General features: G+C 38.6%; 1 protein-coding gene and 3 long non-coding RNA genes across 5 annotated transcripts; 3 read left to right on the top strand and 1 right to left on the bottom strand.

The window, feature by feature from the left end:
• The first annotated feature begins 221 nt into the window (after positions 1 to 221).
• Positions 222 to 1,321, top strand: LOC125904344 (uncharacterized). The gene is made up of 4 exons (XR_007451436.1): positions 222 to 251; positions 456 to 528; positions 616 to 891; positions 1,279 to 1,321. It is a non-coding gene; the product is annotated as an uncharacterized LOC125904344 (long non-coding RNA).
• A 1,144-nt stretch (positions 1,322 to 2,465) lies between these two features.
• LOC125904350 (uncharacterized) lies at positions 2,466 to 2,934 on the top strand. Its single transcript, XR_007451442.1, has 3 exons — positions 2,466 to 2,490; positions 2,590 to 2,752; positions 2,855 to 2,934. It is a non-coding gene; the product is annotated as an uncharacterized LOC125904350 (long non-coding RNA).
• LOC125904335 (uncharacterized) lies at positions 2,935 to 4,560 on the top strand. 2 transcript variants are annotated; one of them, XR_007451423.1, is made up of 4 exons: positions 2,935 to 2,951; positions 3,200 to 3,347; positions 3,627 to 3,753; positions 4,412 to 4,560. It is a non-coding gene; the product is annotated as an uncharacterized LOC125904335 (long non-coding RNA). The 2 variants fall into 2 exon arrangements; XR_007451422.1 differs by lacking the exon at positions 2,935 to 2,951 and having other exon boundaries at positions 3,199 to 3,347.
• Positions 4,561 to 5,864: 1,304 nt separating this feature from the next.
• On the bottom strand, positions 5,865 to 9,387 carry LOC125904292 (uncharacterized). Its single transcript, XM_049601628.1, has 6 exons — positions 9,170 to 9,387; positions 7,946 to 7,991; positions 7,746 to 7,837; positions 7,543 to 7,653; positions 6,369 to 6,645; positions 5,865 to 6,111 (listed from the first exon to the last, which is right to left on the bottom strand). The coding sequence occupies exons 1-6, from the start codon at positions 9,295 to 9,297 to the stop codon at positions 5,872 to 5,874; spliced, it is 894 nt and encodes a 297-aa protein (XP_049457585.1). The 5' UTR covers positions 9,298 to 9,387; the 3' UTR covers positions 5,865 to 5,871.
• Positions 9,388 to 14,963: the final 5,576 nt, after the last annotated feature.

Below are 14,963 nucleotides of genomic sequence, written 5' to 3'. Positions count from 1 at the left end.
TACACTTCTGTTAACATCCCACATGCAGGTCATTTCCTGGCTTCTTTACCAAAAGGAAAGGCAAAAACCGCTTTACACCCTTACAAACCACTCCAGGGAAGCCGAAAGGCTGTAAGCCATTCAGTGTGTATGTATATTTGGTGAATAAGGGCTGTACCAGCACGCCTTCTGCAGCTGAAGAGCTGGAGTTGAGTCAAGCAGGGTTGGGGAAGAGGTCACTAACTTTGACAGATGATATGAGCCATGCAATGGTATTGCACCCACTTTTTAAATTTAAGTTAATCATAATTTTGGCATTACAGTCCAACTGCATGCACACTATTAAACTTGTCAATGTTGTTATTGTGATGCTATTACTATACAAAACAATTTAAAGTGTTATAAATACTTTTATTCGTTTTATTATACTGTCCTTTTCTAACTGCCTTTTCCCATTTCTGTTATTGATTTCTCAGGTAAATAAAATTCTCATTGAAGAATATCCCAAAATGGAGGCGGTGGAAGGGTGGTTGTTCTACAAGGCTTCAGGTGCATACCATTTTCAAACACCTTTCCTTTGGATGGTGCAGGAACACCAACATTCAAAACTCTTTCTCTCACTTTCTGTATTTGCAGGTGGCCACGGTAGAAGAAAATTGCTTGCCATTCCTCCTGATGTAGACGGTTATACAGGTAGACTGATTCGCAGTGTTTGGTGCTGGGAAGACGACCATGTACATTGTTCCACTGCAGCAGGACCTTGATCTTACTCCACTGCCATCTGATGCCACTGAATTTCAAAAAATGCCTAAGGCTGCATGCCAAGTGTGCAAAGAAAACATGCCTCTGCATATCCTAGCATTGCACATCGAGGGTTGTATGGAGTCTGCAGCAGATGATGATGATGATGAGGTAAATGCATATAACAGAGAAGATATGGCAAAACAGTACATATATTTGGGAGTCACAGCGTAATTAATGGTAAAATACCATCACATTGTTTTGTCTATGGTAACACTGTTTAATAACACATAAAACATATCTCAATATCTTATATATAAACTATACTCCTAATGATGATAAATTTGGACTTTACGAAGCAAGAATTAAACCCTATACTGTAAGAATTCAGAACATCATGAAGTCCTCTGAGTTCCTCAGATGTTTTTTATAGACAATTGAGATAATACACTGTTTGCAAAAAAGTGTCCGGAAATTTTTATTGTTTGTATGTATGTCGTAGCATTGATTATTTCTCCTCTTATGTATTCATGGATACAGCTGTTTGTTACTTTACAGGACTGGCAGAATGAGGTCCAGGTTCTTTCTGTCACAAACTCACAACTTGCACCCTAACAAAGAGTCCAGAGATTGTGGCCAGGTAATGATTTTGAGCTGAGATCTTGAAAGATATGTAAAATTGCAGACAGAGACCTTGTGCAATTGATTTGAATATCTTTTGTCTACAGGATAGAAAGGAATGCCCTATATGTTGTGGCTGCTTTCCATCAGATGAAATTGTTCTGCATGCAAGCCTGTGTGGGAAAGGTTTGCCATTCTATCATGTTATTATACATTTTATTTCCCCAACATATTGTCTTTGTTAAAGCAGTGTCTCCTTGTAATATATCTACTATGTACTATATCAGGGATTTGGGATTAATTTAACTATAATTTGCATCTTTGTTTTGGCCTTCATAATGTACAAGAAATGCTGTGATAATACAAGAGTGTAATGGCAAGGTCACTCAATGGGCATCTAGGCTGACACATAGGTCCAAAATAACATCAGTAGAATGCCTTTTACCATTGTTTTTCAGGTGTGCTGAAACATAAACATTAATAAATTATACTGAATATTAAATACAAATTGAATGTGTTTTTGTTGATCATTGACAGTCTACAGGGCATGTTGAACTACAGTAAAGACAGATGTGTGATACGCGAGGCAACCGAATCTATGGCCGATATGTCTAGGTGATTTTTACCCCCATCTTTTTTCATCAGTCATTTGTTTTCCTACGGCATCATTAAATTCAAAGTTAAGTAATTGATTTTTTTCTCTCTTCTTTTTTTTGCTGCTTTTTAATAGTGACGATGATGTCCTCCAGTGGCTTGCAAGCCAAGTAGATGCAAGCAAAGATTTTAAGATCTGCATCACCCGGGACAACCTCATCCAAAGAGGCCTAATTCAGTGGCAGAGACAGAAGAAGGGCTCCCCTGTCAACAAACTCAATGTGACTTTCATTGGTGAAGCTGGAATCGACACTGGAGCATTAAGCAAAGAATTTTTGACTGGTAATGTATCTTTTATGACAATCTCTCGCACCAAACACTACTGAAATCAGGTTCATAGGTACAATATTTTTTATTTACTGAACTGTGTTTTCTGTCATCATTTATTGTATTTAGAAATGATGCATGGCATTGAGAGGCGATTGTTTGAGGGCAGTGGCAAGAAGGAAAGAGTCCTGTCTACTCTATGTGTGACCTAGAAAATGGTTTCTACAGGTTTGCATTGTTTCCTAGTTATCCTACATTATGCAGTTTATGCAAGTAAAAGTAAAAGTCACAATTACAATGTCTGCACTGTTTGTTGATGACATGCAGAACTGCAGGAGAAGTGTTTTCTGTCAGCTTAGCTCAGGGTGGCCCAGCACCATGCTTCTTCAGAAATTGGTGTTACCAGTTTCTTGCAACAGGGGATTTTGATGCTCTGCAGCTGACCAAAGATGATGTGGATGATCTTGAATATGCTTTACTCATCGAAAGGGTGAGTACATCTGCTATGAACAACTGTGCAAGACTATTAAAGGCTTTTCTTAGTGTACAGTATTTCATTGCTATAGTGTTAATAAGTTTGTTGTAATTTTAGGTGGAGGCAGCAACTGATCTGACACAGTTGACAGATGAAATCGTGAGTTGTGGTTACACTGGTGTGCTAAAGATGGACCGAAGGACAGTATCATAAGGTCCGTACTTATTTTCCAGAGTACAATTTTTATTTTTGTACAATTCATTTTGATGCACCCAGCATCAGTAGTCACTATAACAGAATAGTATTATTACTGTTTTTAGAAATGCAGCATTTGAACTTAATATAAATTTGTACAGCCTTGTCTTAGTCTTAATTTAGTTGTGTGGAAAAAAGCATGTATTTCCCTTTTTGTTTATGGGTCTTCTGCAAATCAAGACAAACTTTGTTCCCTGTTCTCAATAGAGCCATTGTTCTGCATGCTACAATGCGTCTGACTCCTATGCTTCAGCAAATTAGAAATGGGATGAAGATCTACAACCTTCTGGATGTGATTGGGAAGCATCAAACTCTCTGCTCAAGCCTGTTTGTCCCCAAAGAGGACGATGACAGAGTAAGGATTCTGGGCATTAAATCATCCAGATTTGCTTTACTGCTATGACTTGATAATATGCTTAGAAACCCTACAGGATGTAGTAGTAAAGCTGCATCTCTTTATGATTTATACCATTATCTTTTATGAATTTCTGTTATTGCTTACAAAGTCATGTAATGTGGACTTGTGGTCTTTTCAAAGTTTCTATGTGTTCCTATATGTGTAGTCAACCCTCCTCCTTTTTCCCCTTTTACCCCACACACACACACACACACACACACACACACACACACACAGCCGGATGCTGATTACATAATGAGTATCCTAGTGCCTGAGCTGAGTGAGAAGGGAAGTCCAAGGCAAGCAAGAGAAAATGCCATCATCAACTTCCTCCAGGACTTTCTACAAGACCTAGAAATCACAGGTTTGACTTAACCTGTCTTTATCACATTTTAAAGTACTATACAAATTTGCCATGCAAACAGCTGGTACCTAAAATGAATAGAGCAGAATATGATTCCACAGTCTTTGATTAGGAGATGAATATTAGCACTCCACCAAAAGGACCATCAATAGATTTCCTTTTTAGAAACATTAATTTTGTGGGTAGTGGCGAGTGGCAATGCTTATGGCAAAATGGTCCAGGTTTTGAACTTCACTAGAGCCTTTCTGGACTTTGCCCTCCACAGCCCAAAGACATAAGTAATAGATCAAAATACATGTTTCTTAAGAAAAAAAATTAATTCCCAGAATGCAGGAATATTGTTTAAGCTTATGTCCCCTCCAGTGTTGAATGGAAACATATGCCTGTGGTGACAACATAGTACACTACAAATGTAATCAAATGATTTCATACTGTATACCTGGTATTCTTTTGGATTACATTATTCTAGGACTATTCCTACCTTTTGTTTTTATCTTTCAGTTATTTCAGTGTATATCAAATAGAAATGAATGCAGTAGGGTTAGTTGAAATAGGCCTTTGGAATTAATCGTGCAAATTAGTAAATAGGGTTGGCTTCTTGCAGTGTTGGATTTTTACTCCATTGTAATGAAATACTCTGATTTGTTTTATCATGCAGGTCAGAATGAAGACCAGAAAATGTGTGAGCCTCTGACCCAAGAGGAGCTGCTAAGTGAAGGGCACTGGAATCAACAAAAACACGCAAGCCTGTCTGTCCCAACAGTAATGCAGTGGTTAACTGGACAAAGGCACAAGCCCCTTCTTCCATCAGAGGGCAGATTTTAAAATAAATCTAAGATTTGAACACCACTGTAATGAGAAAATGCCTGGTCACCACATGTTTCCCACTTGTAAGTGCCTGCACAAATACAATAACTATTCCTGTCGAACATATGAAAACATACACAGAGTTCAGAGATATAATGACAGTAGCAATCAGAATGGGTAGAGACTTCAGTCGTGTGTAGAGGTCATGTTTTGTGACCACTGATGTTTACTTGAAAGTCAGCCAGTATTGTGAATTTTTTTGGCATTTTTGTTAAATCTGTTCAGTGAGCTATTTGTTCTGAGAGAGTCTTAATAATACAGATAGCATAACCCTAACCATAAAAACAGCTCAATATTACGGTTTGGTTCTTTACACGTGATTCTCCCATTGCATTGTTTTTTTAGTTTGGGATCACTGCTAACAATTTATTTGAAAAAAGGTAATTTAAGAACTCTGTATTTGCATTTTGTTTACAGCGCACTGACAAATGTACATGTAATATAGAACCTTGAAATGTGATGCTGTTCCTCATATTACAAGGTTACTTGTACTGTTGAAAAGTTGAAATTGTTCAGTCTTCCACATACGCATTAGTTTCAACATGTGTAAGGTAAATTCATGTCATTCAAGTGAAATCAACTTTTTGGGGGTTTGGATTTTTTACTAAATCGTCAGCAAAAATTAAGTTGACAACAATAAATATGGATATAATGTGGTCTGTGGCCTTTATCATTTTTTTCATTGTGAATATTGACTGAAGTGTTTTGAGTATGTATACAGTATTATGCTGTAAAATGGAACTAATGTGCTGTTTTCCACTGAAAAGAAAAAAAAAAAACAGCATTTCACTTCAGAGTCCAACACAATACAGATGCACATTATGCAGCATCAAAGTGTTCAAATCCACATAGCTTTATTTTAAATTCTTCATTACCAAAATATCGAACATGACATATTGAGTTTGGTAGATGTCTTATGCAGTGTGAGATAACTGTCTAATGGTATTTAAGACACCAGTTTAAAATATCTGCATACACTAGATTTAAAAGTTTGGCCAATAAAATTGTGGGAGGTTACATTTGGTTGTTTAAAACAAGTAACAGCAGAATAAAACAGTGGATCTCTTTTTTACCATGACAGACTGAGTTGTTTATATACTGCATAGTAAAACCTATATCCTAAACAATCTCCACAATAGTTCTGCACAAATACCTATTCATGCAAGCAATTACAATTTCATTTCAAGAATCAGAAACAATTTTTGAAATCACAAAACTGTTGAACATCTATTCTATATTGCAGACTGCATGTTATCCTGCCAAGTTTGAGTGAAATGTTACATAGTCAAGCGCAGCCTTGTAAATGTCTCTTCCATTGTCCTGGGAGGGAGTGATAGGATTGATGGCTGCCCTCAGTCCAGCCATAGCCTGTGGCCCCAGAGGGCACTGGATGGGTGGTAGAACTACTCCACCAGCAGCAGCAGCAGCAGCAGCAGCAGGAGCATCTTCTCTCAAACTGTCAGGGTTGTCTAACAAGTGATCTTGCAAATCCTATAAATGGCAAGTAATTTTGTTATAACACTTGCCTTTTGTATACTTCACACATTTGATCTTCAAAGAATTCATTTTATTATTTATTTGTTGAGAGTATGAAAATACTGAATATACATTGTCGTTAAAAACATTTTTGACTTCTGATTTGATCTATTTTTGCATTATTTGTCACAATTGTTTCAGAGCTTAAAATATATGACACAATGGGTAAACCTGATTAAACATAGCTTGGATTCAACATTTTTGAGGTCTACCTCTAGATTCTCTGGAGCAGCCACAGGATACTGGAGAAATCCAATGGTCCAAAGTTGATTGGGAGTCAGGTTTTGTTCCGTTCGCAGAGGATGGTTATCCCACCCGGCTGTAAAAGTGTCTAGGTCCATTTGGAGGCGTGGTACAAATATGTACTGGGCACAGAATAACTGCAGGCTGTTGGAGGGATCAAGTAGGCACTCCTCTTCAAGACCATGAAGTAGCTCACAATATACCCTTGTTACTGCCATCCACACGTCACGCCATAAGCGCTCCACTCTGAAGGATCAAAATACAAAAAATATTAATATTAGAATCACAGCCAGGGACACTCAAAATGTAGGTCAGACTTGGTCTCTCCTCTCTGCCTGCTTGGTGAACTGACTGACGCAACTGTCTTGATACAGATGCACTGCTATCCATTTCCTAGGTAACCCAAGGTTGAGATCATCTATATTTTGTTTCATTACAGATAGACTCTCTGTAGAAAGTGTTGCATGTATTGTAACATAATAGATTGCTTCTCTATTTTTCTCTGTAAAATGTTGAATGGGTCGCCAAATATACCTGGGCTGGCCATTCATATACCTGGGTGGCCCACCCAAGTAAAGTCTATATGTGGGAAACACTGACTTAAGTTAACTTAGGTAAGCATGGTGTCTTGATTTGAACAAAAATCTAAGATTCTTCACACATGTATAAAGTGGTGAACAATAACCTAATTTGGACACAGTGCATCTCTGTAGGCCTACAAAGGATAAATGCTTCCTGTGAGGATGTATCCTTCAGATTTGGTTTGGTACTGCAGTGTTCACTCTGTATTACTATTGTAAGTCTCCCCGGCTGGCTGTCAATAAGAATTGACTTGCTCCCAAGAATTTCTATGACAGAAATCATTTTTAAATAAATAATTTCTGGTGAAGACTGTTTACAGCGAGTCTGTGAATTATCCAAATTTACTAGGACAGAGATGTTGGTATTACGGTCTTTGCAATGCAGTTCTTTAATGCTTTAGGCATCAAAAAACAAATCACATTCACCTCCATTGTATTTTGTGAGAACAAAAGTGTTAGTGACAGACTGACATTTCAGTAAATAAAAACACTGATGTGCGGAAAAACTGTTTTTCTGATTCGGGTTAGGGTTACTTAAAAGAAACACAACTTTGATTTTTACCTTTGATTATGCACACTTTTCCCAGATATGTAGCTTGCTCTGCCACAGCCACGAATAGTGAACATGTACTGAGCAATGCCGACATTTTCGACCCCTTGGTCTCCTCTAACTCTAAATTATGACATAAGAAACAGAGATAAAGTCAAATGTTTTCAGTCAATGAATTTTGACAAAAGACAATCATGCTCTTGCTGTTTTCTTACCTTAATGGAAAGCCAAACTTTTCAACTGAGCTCATGAAGAAGCCAAGTGCTGTTGATGCCTTGTTATTATTCGCAGAACCCAGGTACATTATCTAGAGTACAGTAACAAAATACTTGTGTGAATGTGCCATACTAAATAGAATATGGTAATACTAGGCTCAGCCCCATTGCTTTGTTTTGAAAAAGTGTCAAATGTTTACCTTTCGTGAATAACCATCAATTCCAGCGAAGATAACGATACCATATCTGAAAGGAAAAATAAATTATCAGAAAGTGTATCAACCCTTAAAATTATAATAGCTCTACATACACAAATCATTAAGTTGGTCAATTCAGATTTTCACACAAGGTATTTCCGGTTTCATGTTAATTTACAATGAACCCATGTAACATTTAGCATCTTTTCACTACAGAATTGCATGTTTCTTTTCTCACTGTGCAGTTATACTGTAAAAAAAGTTATCTTCATGATTCTGCTTTAACCAAATTACAATAAAAAAAATTAGGGTATTCAAATAGGTTTAATCAGCAAAGATGGGCAGCATCCTCCGGTATATTGTCCACAATATTAAATGGATGGTTTACTAGGGGGGTATACAAGACATCTACCATCACTTTATTAAATAATTTCTTAATTAATTAATTTCACACTGTCCAAAGAGGACTACACATTCACTGGAGACAACTGCAAAGACCTTAAAGAAAAACTGTCAGTATTCAAGATGATGTTCTTGAGATGGTCTCATAGAGTGAAGTCCAATTATTTGTAAAAGCTGCACTTTAGACGGGACATCCCCCTATAATATGATATGAGAAATGAAGCTAGCCTCAGTGTGTAAATGACTATTTTTTCCCTCCTTTATTTCATGTAACAGTTAAACCAATGTTGTACACATAACCATGTTTCAGTATGTGTGGCACAACAGACTTTTCCTGACTGTATGACATCCTCATCCTGTTTTTTTAATGGTTAACTACTGCATTTACTGCCTAACGCTGAATTAAACAACCTTAAAGAACCATGCTAAAATGATCATGGCTTCTTCAGGAATGTTTTTAATTTACAGCATGGATGCTGATGCACACAGTGTGGAATGGATTAAGAGTCACTAAGCACCAATCATTAAATAGCTACCCATTCACATGTTGAAATTTTATAGAATGGGGCACAAACTAACTGTATGTGCAGCTTAATTAATAAACTGTATTACAAAAGTTTGTTTTGTTGTAATACAGCTCCAGCAATCTATAGCCTATGCTGTAATTGCATACAACATCTACCAGCATCCTCAAACATGAATAGAACTTATTTGTAAAAGCTCGAGCAAGACTCACTCTGCAAACCATTTCAACATTTATGCATATAAATATATGAACATATTATAACAATATTCTTGTAAAACATAACACATACACACACACACCTGATAAGTTTGTGGTTTGTGTCCACGTGGACCAGTGAGTGGGGACCCTTGACAGAATATGTTCTTCTAGCAACACAGCCTAAACGTGCCATTCTCTCCAAGATCCCTGCAGAATCCACCCTGTGCATGGATGCTGAAACCTGCTCCCATCTGACTCAGTGTCCCATCGCTTGCAGTTCGCCCTTCATCATTCTATAGCCTATGTGCGGCAGCCTCAATTTAACTGAGCGCACAAGATTGTCCAGCTCCAGATCTGTGATATTGCTGTATGATCCGTAACTGATAGTCCATACTCATGCATCCGCCGATATACTGTCCTTTTGCAGACACCCAGGAGCTTAGCTACACAGGGGATGGGCAACTGCATGTCGATAAGGTTTTGGAGACATTCTTTAGAAATTGCAAGTTTTGGCTGTCCCCTACCACCCCTCAGAACCTCGACATAGGTGGCAGCTGGATAACTCTCCCCTTGTAAACGAAGAAGTCTTAATAAGTCAGATAAAGCACGAACAACATCTTGAGGCAGTTCTACTACATTGGCAAAAGAGCGTACAAGTCCCACTTCATGACTTAAAACAAAGTGTAAATAATCCAAATCCACAGGCTGACGTCGAAGAACTTCCTGAAGCCTTCTCAGCATTCTCTCCATGAACTGCCTCACAATCGAAGGTTCCTGTAATTAATATTTAAAAAAACACTAATGTGATGACACATTTATCAGCGCTCAAGTTGCCATGACAAGCTACTCTACCTTTGATCTGCCATACAGCTATAGAAATGTTGAATTGGCGCACATGTAACTAAATATTAATTACATTTAAATCAAATAATTTAATGTTAGAAACCCCTCTTTCCACATAGAGCAAATGCAACACTTCAATTTTGATTTCAAATTGTTACAGAGAGGTAAGCAGAACTCAGTGCAATTCATGAAGTAACAAATGATGTTATTTAAAGAAACTTGTCATTTCCTTGGATCGTCAGAGCAAAAGCCAAATATATAAAAGCTAATAGGCAAACATATTTTGATTAACTTACCGTCATCTGTTGGGGTCGCGAATCTGCCATCTCTCTCAACTTCAACAACACCTCCCTTGAACTGAAGTAATATTCCGGGTTGTGCTTGTGGATTCTGTTGCTCATGTGACTGCACTGGATTCTGCTGTGCTGGGGTGTGATGCTGCTGAATATTTTGCGTTAGCACGTTTATGAGGCCTTGTGCAGCAGCAATAACACTGGCCTCTAACTCCTAAAGAAAAAGAAAAGAGACATCACAGGGCTGGAGAATTAACGCTAACTAGCATTAACCACAGATTAGCTAGCCAACACCTATTAACTTAGCATTTCTTTCAGTGGACCGCTGCCAAACCAACACAACAGCCGTTCAAAGTTAACTTTAACTCGGCCAGGGTCTTTGTGAAAAACACAACGGCAAAACATCACAGGGCTTGAGACTTAACATTAGCTACCATTTACCCAGGGTCCACATTTAACTTTCTGGCTCATCTGCTAGTGGCAGGTAAACTGAGAAAAGCAGAGCTGGTAGTCACAGCTCAGTAAGTTAGCTGCTCCGACTCTCGTTGACCGCGCTGGAAACCGAGTCCGCTGGAACATTTTATCGTCACCAGAAGCAAATTTCCGGCCCTTGTGAGAGTTATTGTGTACTACCTGCGTTGAAGCTGAGCTAGCGGCCCAAAGATGAGAGGCTGTATGGTGTGTGTGTGTGTGTGTGTGTGTGTGTGTGTGTGTGCGTGTGCTGGGGATGTCAGTAGCTAAATTACACAGCCGAAGCCCTGCTGTTTATCACGTCAATGTTAACGTTCCAGGCTATGTTACTGTTAGCCGCCGTTGTGATGTATTATTACTTGGCAGCAACAAGTATTTACCGCCAGGCCGGTGACACATGACGTTAATTTATTTTTCTGCCAAAACCGACTTTTAGCCGTGTTCGGCGCTTGGCGGGTGTTTATTTTTGATCCTGCATTAACCACAGGTTAAGTTAGCCAACACAGCTAACGTTAATGTTAGAAACTGACATGTTCCAGCGGACTCTACAAAAACAGCATGACGGCCGTTAAAAGTTAACCAGACAGGCCAGGTTGCATGTGAATAAACATGAAAATAGCAGAGAAAAAACAGACTTACTTGCGGTTTGGAAGTTCCCGTGAACATGACATCTTAGTAAAGCCACCATGCCAGAGGCTTCCGAGAGGAGGGCGGGTACGGAAAGGAGCCGTACTGATTCAGTATGCCGATATGCAAATTATATGCAAACCACGGTCTACTTGCCCCTCCCCTCAGACCCCCCCCTCTCCACGCCAAAACAGTGACAGAAAGTTGAAACTGAAAATCAGTGACACTGAAAAAAAAGTGACATTGTAAAAAAATCTGTCACTGAAAAAAAAGTGGCATGAAGAAAAAATCTGAAGATTGTCATTGAAAAATACAAAAAAATCCCAATAAAATAAAATAATAAGATTTTCAGATTTTAATTATTTTAATTAGTTTCTTGTTTCAGTGCCAATACTTGTTTCAATGCCAATACAACTGTTTTCAATACAAATGCTTCAATGCCAATGTTTCCTTTTTCAGTACTGGCTTTGTTTTCAATGCCAATTTTTTTTTTTGGATGCCAAATTTTAAAGTCACCGTTCTGGCTCCATATGTTTTGGGCACAATTAGTGAAATTGGAGCCATGGATGGACTACAAAAACACTACTAAAATAACTGAAAAGGAAAGGCCGCATTGTTTGTTAAATGCCAACAATGTCTTGTGGTGTTAATCTTTTTTTATTTATTAGGGGAGCAAAGCACAAGTGTGTGGAGTCTTGCTGCTATTTTCATTTCATTGTTAGACATTTTAAAGAGTTCTTGTGTTGATCTATTTTCTATTTATTAAGGGGCCAAAGCAGCCAAAGCAAACCAGCTATATTTTTTATTTAATGTTAATGTTCAAGTTTAAAGTTTGTTTATTTAACCCTGTTAACAATAAACAGGTCAGTTTCTCATACCAACTGTTAACTAACCCGATTAAGTAGTTGTTCTTGTTAGAGTAATGCTTGATCAAACCTTTTCTAACATGACTGACAACAAAATAAGTGAATATGTATAATACGCGCTTGGATCGGATTAGTATCGGTATCGGCCAAAACTCAAGGCTGTAATATCGGTATCAGATCGGAAGTGAAAAAGCTGGATCAGGACATCCCTAGAAATTTCAGTTTATTTCAACCCATCTCCTATCGTCCTAAATTTGGTTCAAGTGACTCTTCTTGGATCGGCATTTTTCCGTGCAGTCCGATCCGATGCCGATGCCCGTTTTTTGCTAGTATCGGCGGCCGATACCAATCTGAATATCGGATCGGGACATCCCTAGAAATTTCCCTTTAAGTGCTCTGGTACCCACAGCGTCTTGCAACACGTCCCACTGCATATACAGCAATGTAACTTTGTGGGCGCTATCATGATAATTTTTTTATGCGTGAGAAATACCAGGTGTGGCGGGTGAGAGTGTGAAAATAAAATAAGTGTGTCACACTCTCAAAGCGTGAGACTTGAGAGCTCTGCTTGAGTTATTTGCATATTCCTTGGGATTACATTACAAGAATGCTATTTATTCATTATTATTATTAATCACCAGCCAGTAACAAGACACATGAACACCAGGCACTGGCAGCTGACATAAATGGCTCTCTCATGTAGTTGTAATAATAGCCTCCTTGGCAAACAGCTTTATTCTATAAAGTGTTAGTGAATTTTGCTGTCTGTTGCATTACTCCTATATCCCAGCCCAAACATGAAAGCTAACCGTGGATGTAGGTTGGGGTTCATTAGGGTTCCCTGGTATGATAATCAGAGCCTTAGGTAAAATATTAGTAGGCTATATTGCACAGATTTGCAAATCTGTACCTATGAGAAGTGAAACCTTATCTATTAACTTTTATCTATAATCAAGGAACTTCAATGACTGATGTTATTGAAATAAGCTGAAGTTGCTGTTGGCCTATATGTTTACTAGACCTATTTACTGTTGCATTGAATATGGTATTGGCATATTATATTGACTGGCAATATAAGCTGGCATCTAAACGGTTTGCTGACAAAATAATACAAACATATTTTTTACTTGAGCATAATAACATTATTTCAGGAGTCATGTTGTGACTGTTGTATTGAGGGGCACATTTTAGTGAGCAGTTTCAGTGGCATGTAGGGGAGAGAAAAGCACTGGACTGGACTGCTGGTGATTAGTTATAGAATACCCATATGTGAAATGGAATAATGCTGTGAATATTGGATTCATACAGGGTGTCCCTGTGACATTGAAATGAGTGAAGTTGCAAAACCTTTGCAATATCTCACAAAACATTTCAGAGATATTGCAAAAGTTTTATTTAAGTAATGTACTTCCGGGTCAGTTTGGCCCATAGAGACTGCAAACAAACGCAACAGTGGAGCCCATTCACCCGTGGGAGAGGTTCATAGAGTTTTATTTTGAGATTGGCCTCAAATATAAAGACATTAAATCAGTGCTCGCGAGTAAACACGGTTTTCATGTAAGTGAGAGACATCTGAAGCGACTACTTAATGCAAGAGGACACTTTAGTCGAAAAACATTCTGTGACTTTGCGGTCCTGATTGAATTCATTAGCAACCAAATACAGTACTCTGGACAGCTTTACGGTTACCGGTGGATGTTTGCTAAATGCAGAGAACATGGACTACGAGTGAGGAAAGAGGATGTACGCTTGGTGTTGAAGGAGCTGGATCCAAGAGGAGTGTCGTTAAGGCAGGCAAGACGTCTCAGATGATGGAGCTACTTCTCAAGCCTCCTTCAGTTTTGTTGCATGGGACTCATCCAGGTGAGTTCATGAATCATAATGTTTTCATATATGTGTGCCTGTGTATGTGAGAGGGAGAGGGGAGGCAGAGAGACAGAGAGGAGGGAAGGTGGAGAGAGAGACATGGAGAGGGGAGAAAAAGATGGAAAGGGGAGAGGAGGAGAAATGGAGGGGGGGGGTAGAGACACAGGAATAGTAGAGAAAAGAGAAATAGAGGGAGAGGAGAGAAATGGAAAGGAGGTAAAGATGAGAGAGAAGGGGACACAGAGAGGAGGGGAGATGGAGAGAGAAGACAGCTAATGCTCTAATTTAGTGCTCATTTGAGTTAACATGTAGCCTATGTACAGTTCTTCCGAAATGTATTTGTGTATTATTTTTAACAGGATGAGTTGGATGACACTGCATGTTTGGAACGCACACACCATCAGGCCCTCAAAGAACATAAACATCCCCAGCGGTTGGCCTAATATGATGTATGCCTTGCCTGAACTTTACGGGACAAGAGACTTCCTTTCCTCAGTTGAAAGTGAATATGTTCAACTGTGCAAAAACCAATGTGTCTTTCACTGGACCATACCATGCGATCCGGATTTATATGAACTATGCAATATCTTCATGGCCGAGTCCCGTCTGACTCCACCAGCAGATCCATATCAGACTGTGAACTTATTATGCACCTGAGAGAGGCCATCAGTGTATCTCTGTAAGTCACAAGTATTGAGTTGTGTCCTGTAGGGGCCAAAGAGTTGAGCTGTTGGTACAGTATATTGTATTTTTCCTTGCTATTGTTGTCATTAAACATGCTATATGTTTATTTTCTATTATTTTAACTGATTTGATTTGATTTGATTTGATTTGATGTATGTTTAGCTTGATGTATGGGTCAAAATACAACACTATTGATCCTCTGCTTTAGAGATAAAGCCTATCAAAAGCCAAATCAACTAGTGTAA

The sequence above is a fragment of the Epinephelus fuscoguttatus genome, linkage group LG17 (genome assembly GCF_011397635.1).
Source record: "Epinephelus fuscoguttatus linkage group LG17, E.fuscoguttatus.final_Chr_v1".
NCBI classification, from domain to species: Eukaryota; Metazoa; Chordata; class Actinopteri; order Perciformes; family Serranidae; genus Epinephelus; species Epinephelus fuscoguttatus.
The sequence above is the reverse complement of the archived record's forward strand: the minus strand, read 5'-3'. Positions and strand labels throughout refer to the sequence as shown.

Excerpts from the sequence above, each read along its gene's own strand:
- LOC125904292 (XM_049601628.1), bottom strand. The coding sequence starts at position 9,297 with ATGCACAGGGTGGATTCTGCAGGGATCTTGGAGAGAATGGCACGTTTA. Across the intron at positions 7,838-7,945 it reads TTGATGGTTATTCACGAAAG|ATAATGTACCTGGGTTCTGC; the intron begins GTAAACATTTGA and ends ACTGTACTCTAG. Across the intron at positions 6,112-6,368 it reads CTGCTCCAGAGAATCTAGAG|GATTTGCAAGATCACTTGTT; the intron begins GTAGACCTCAAA and ends TGCCATTTATAG.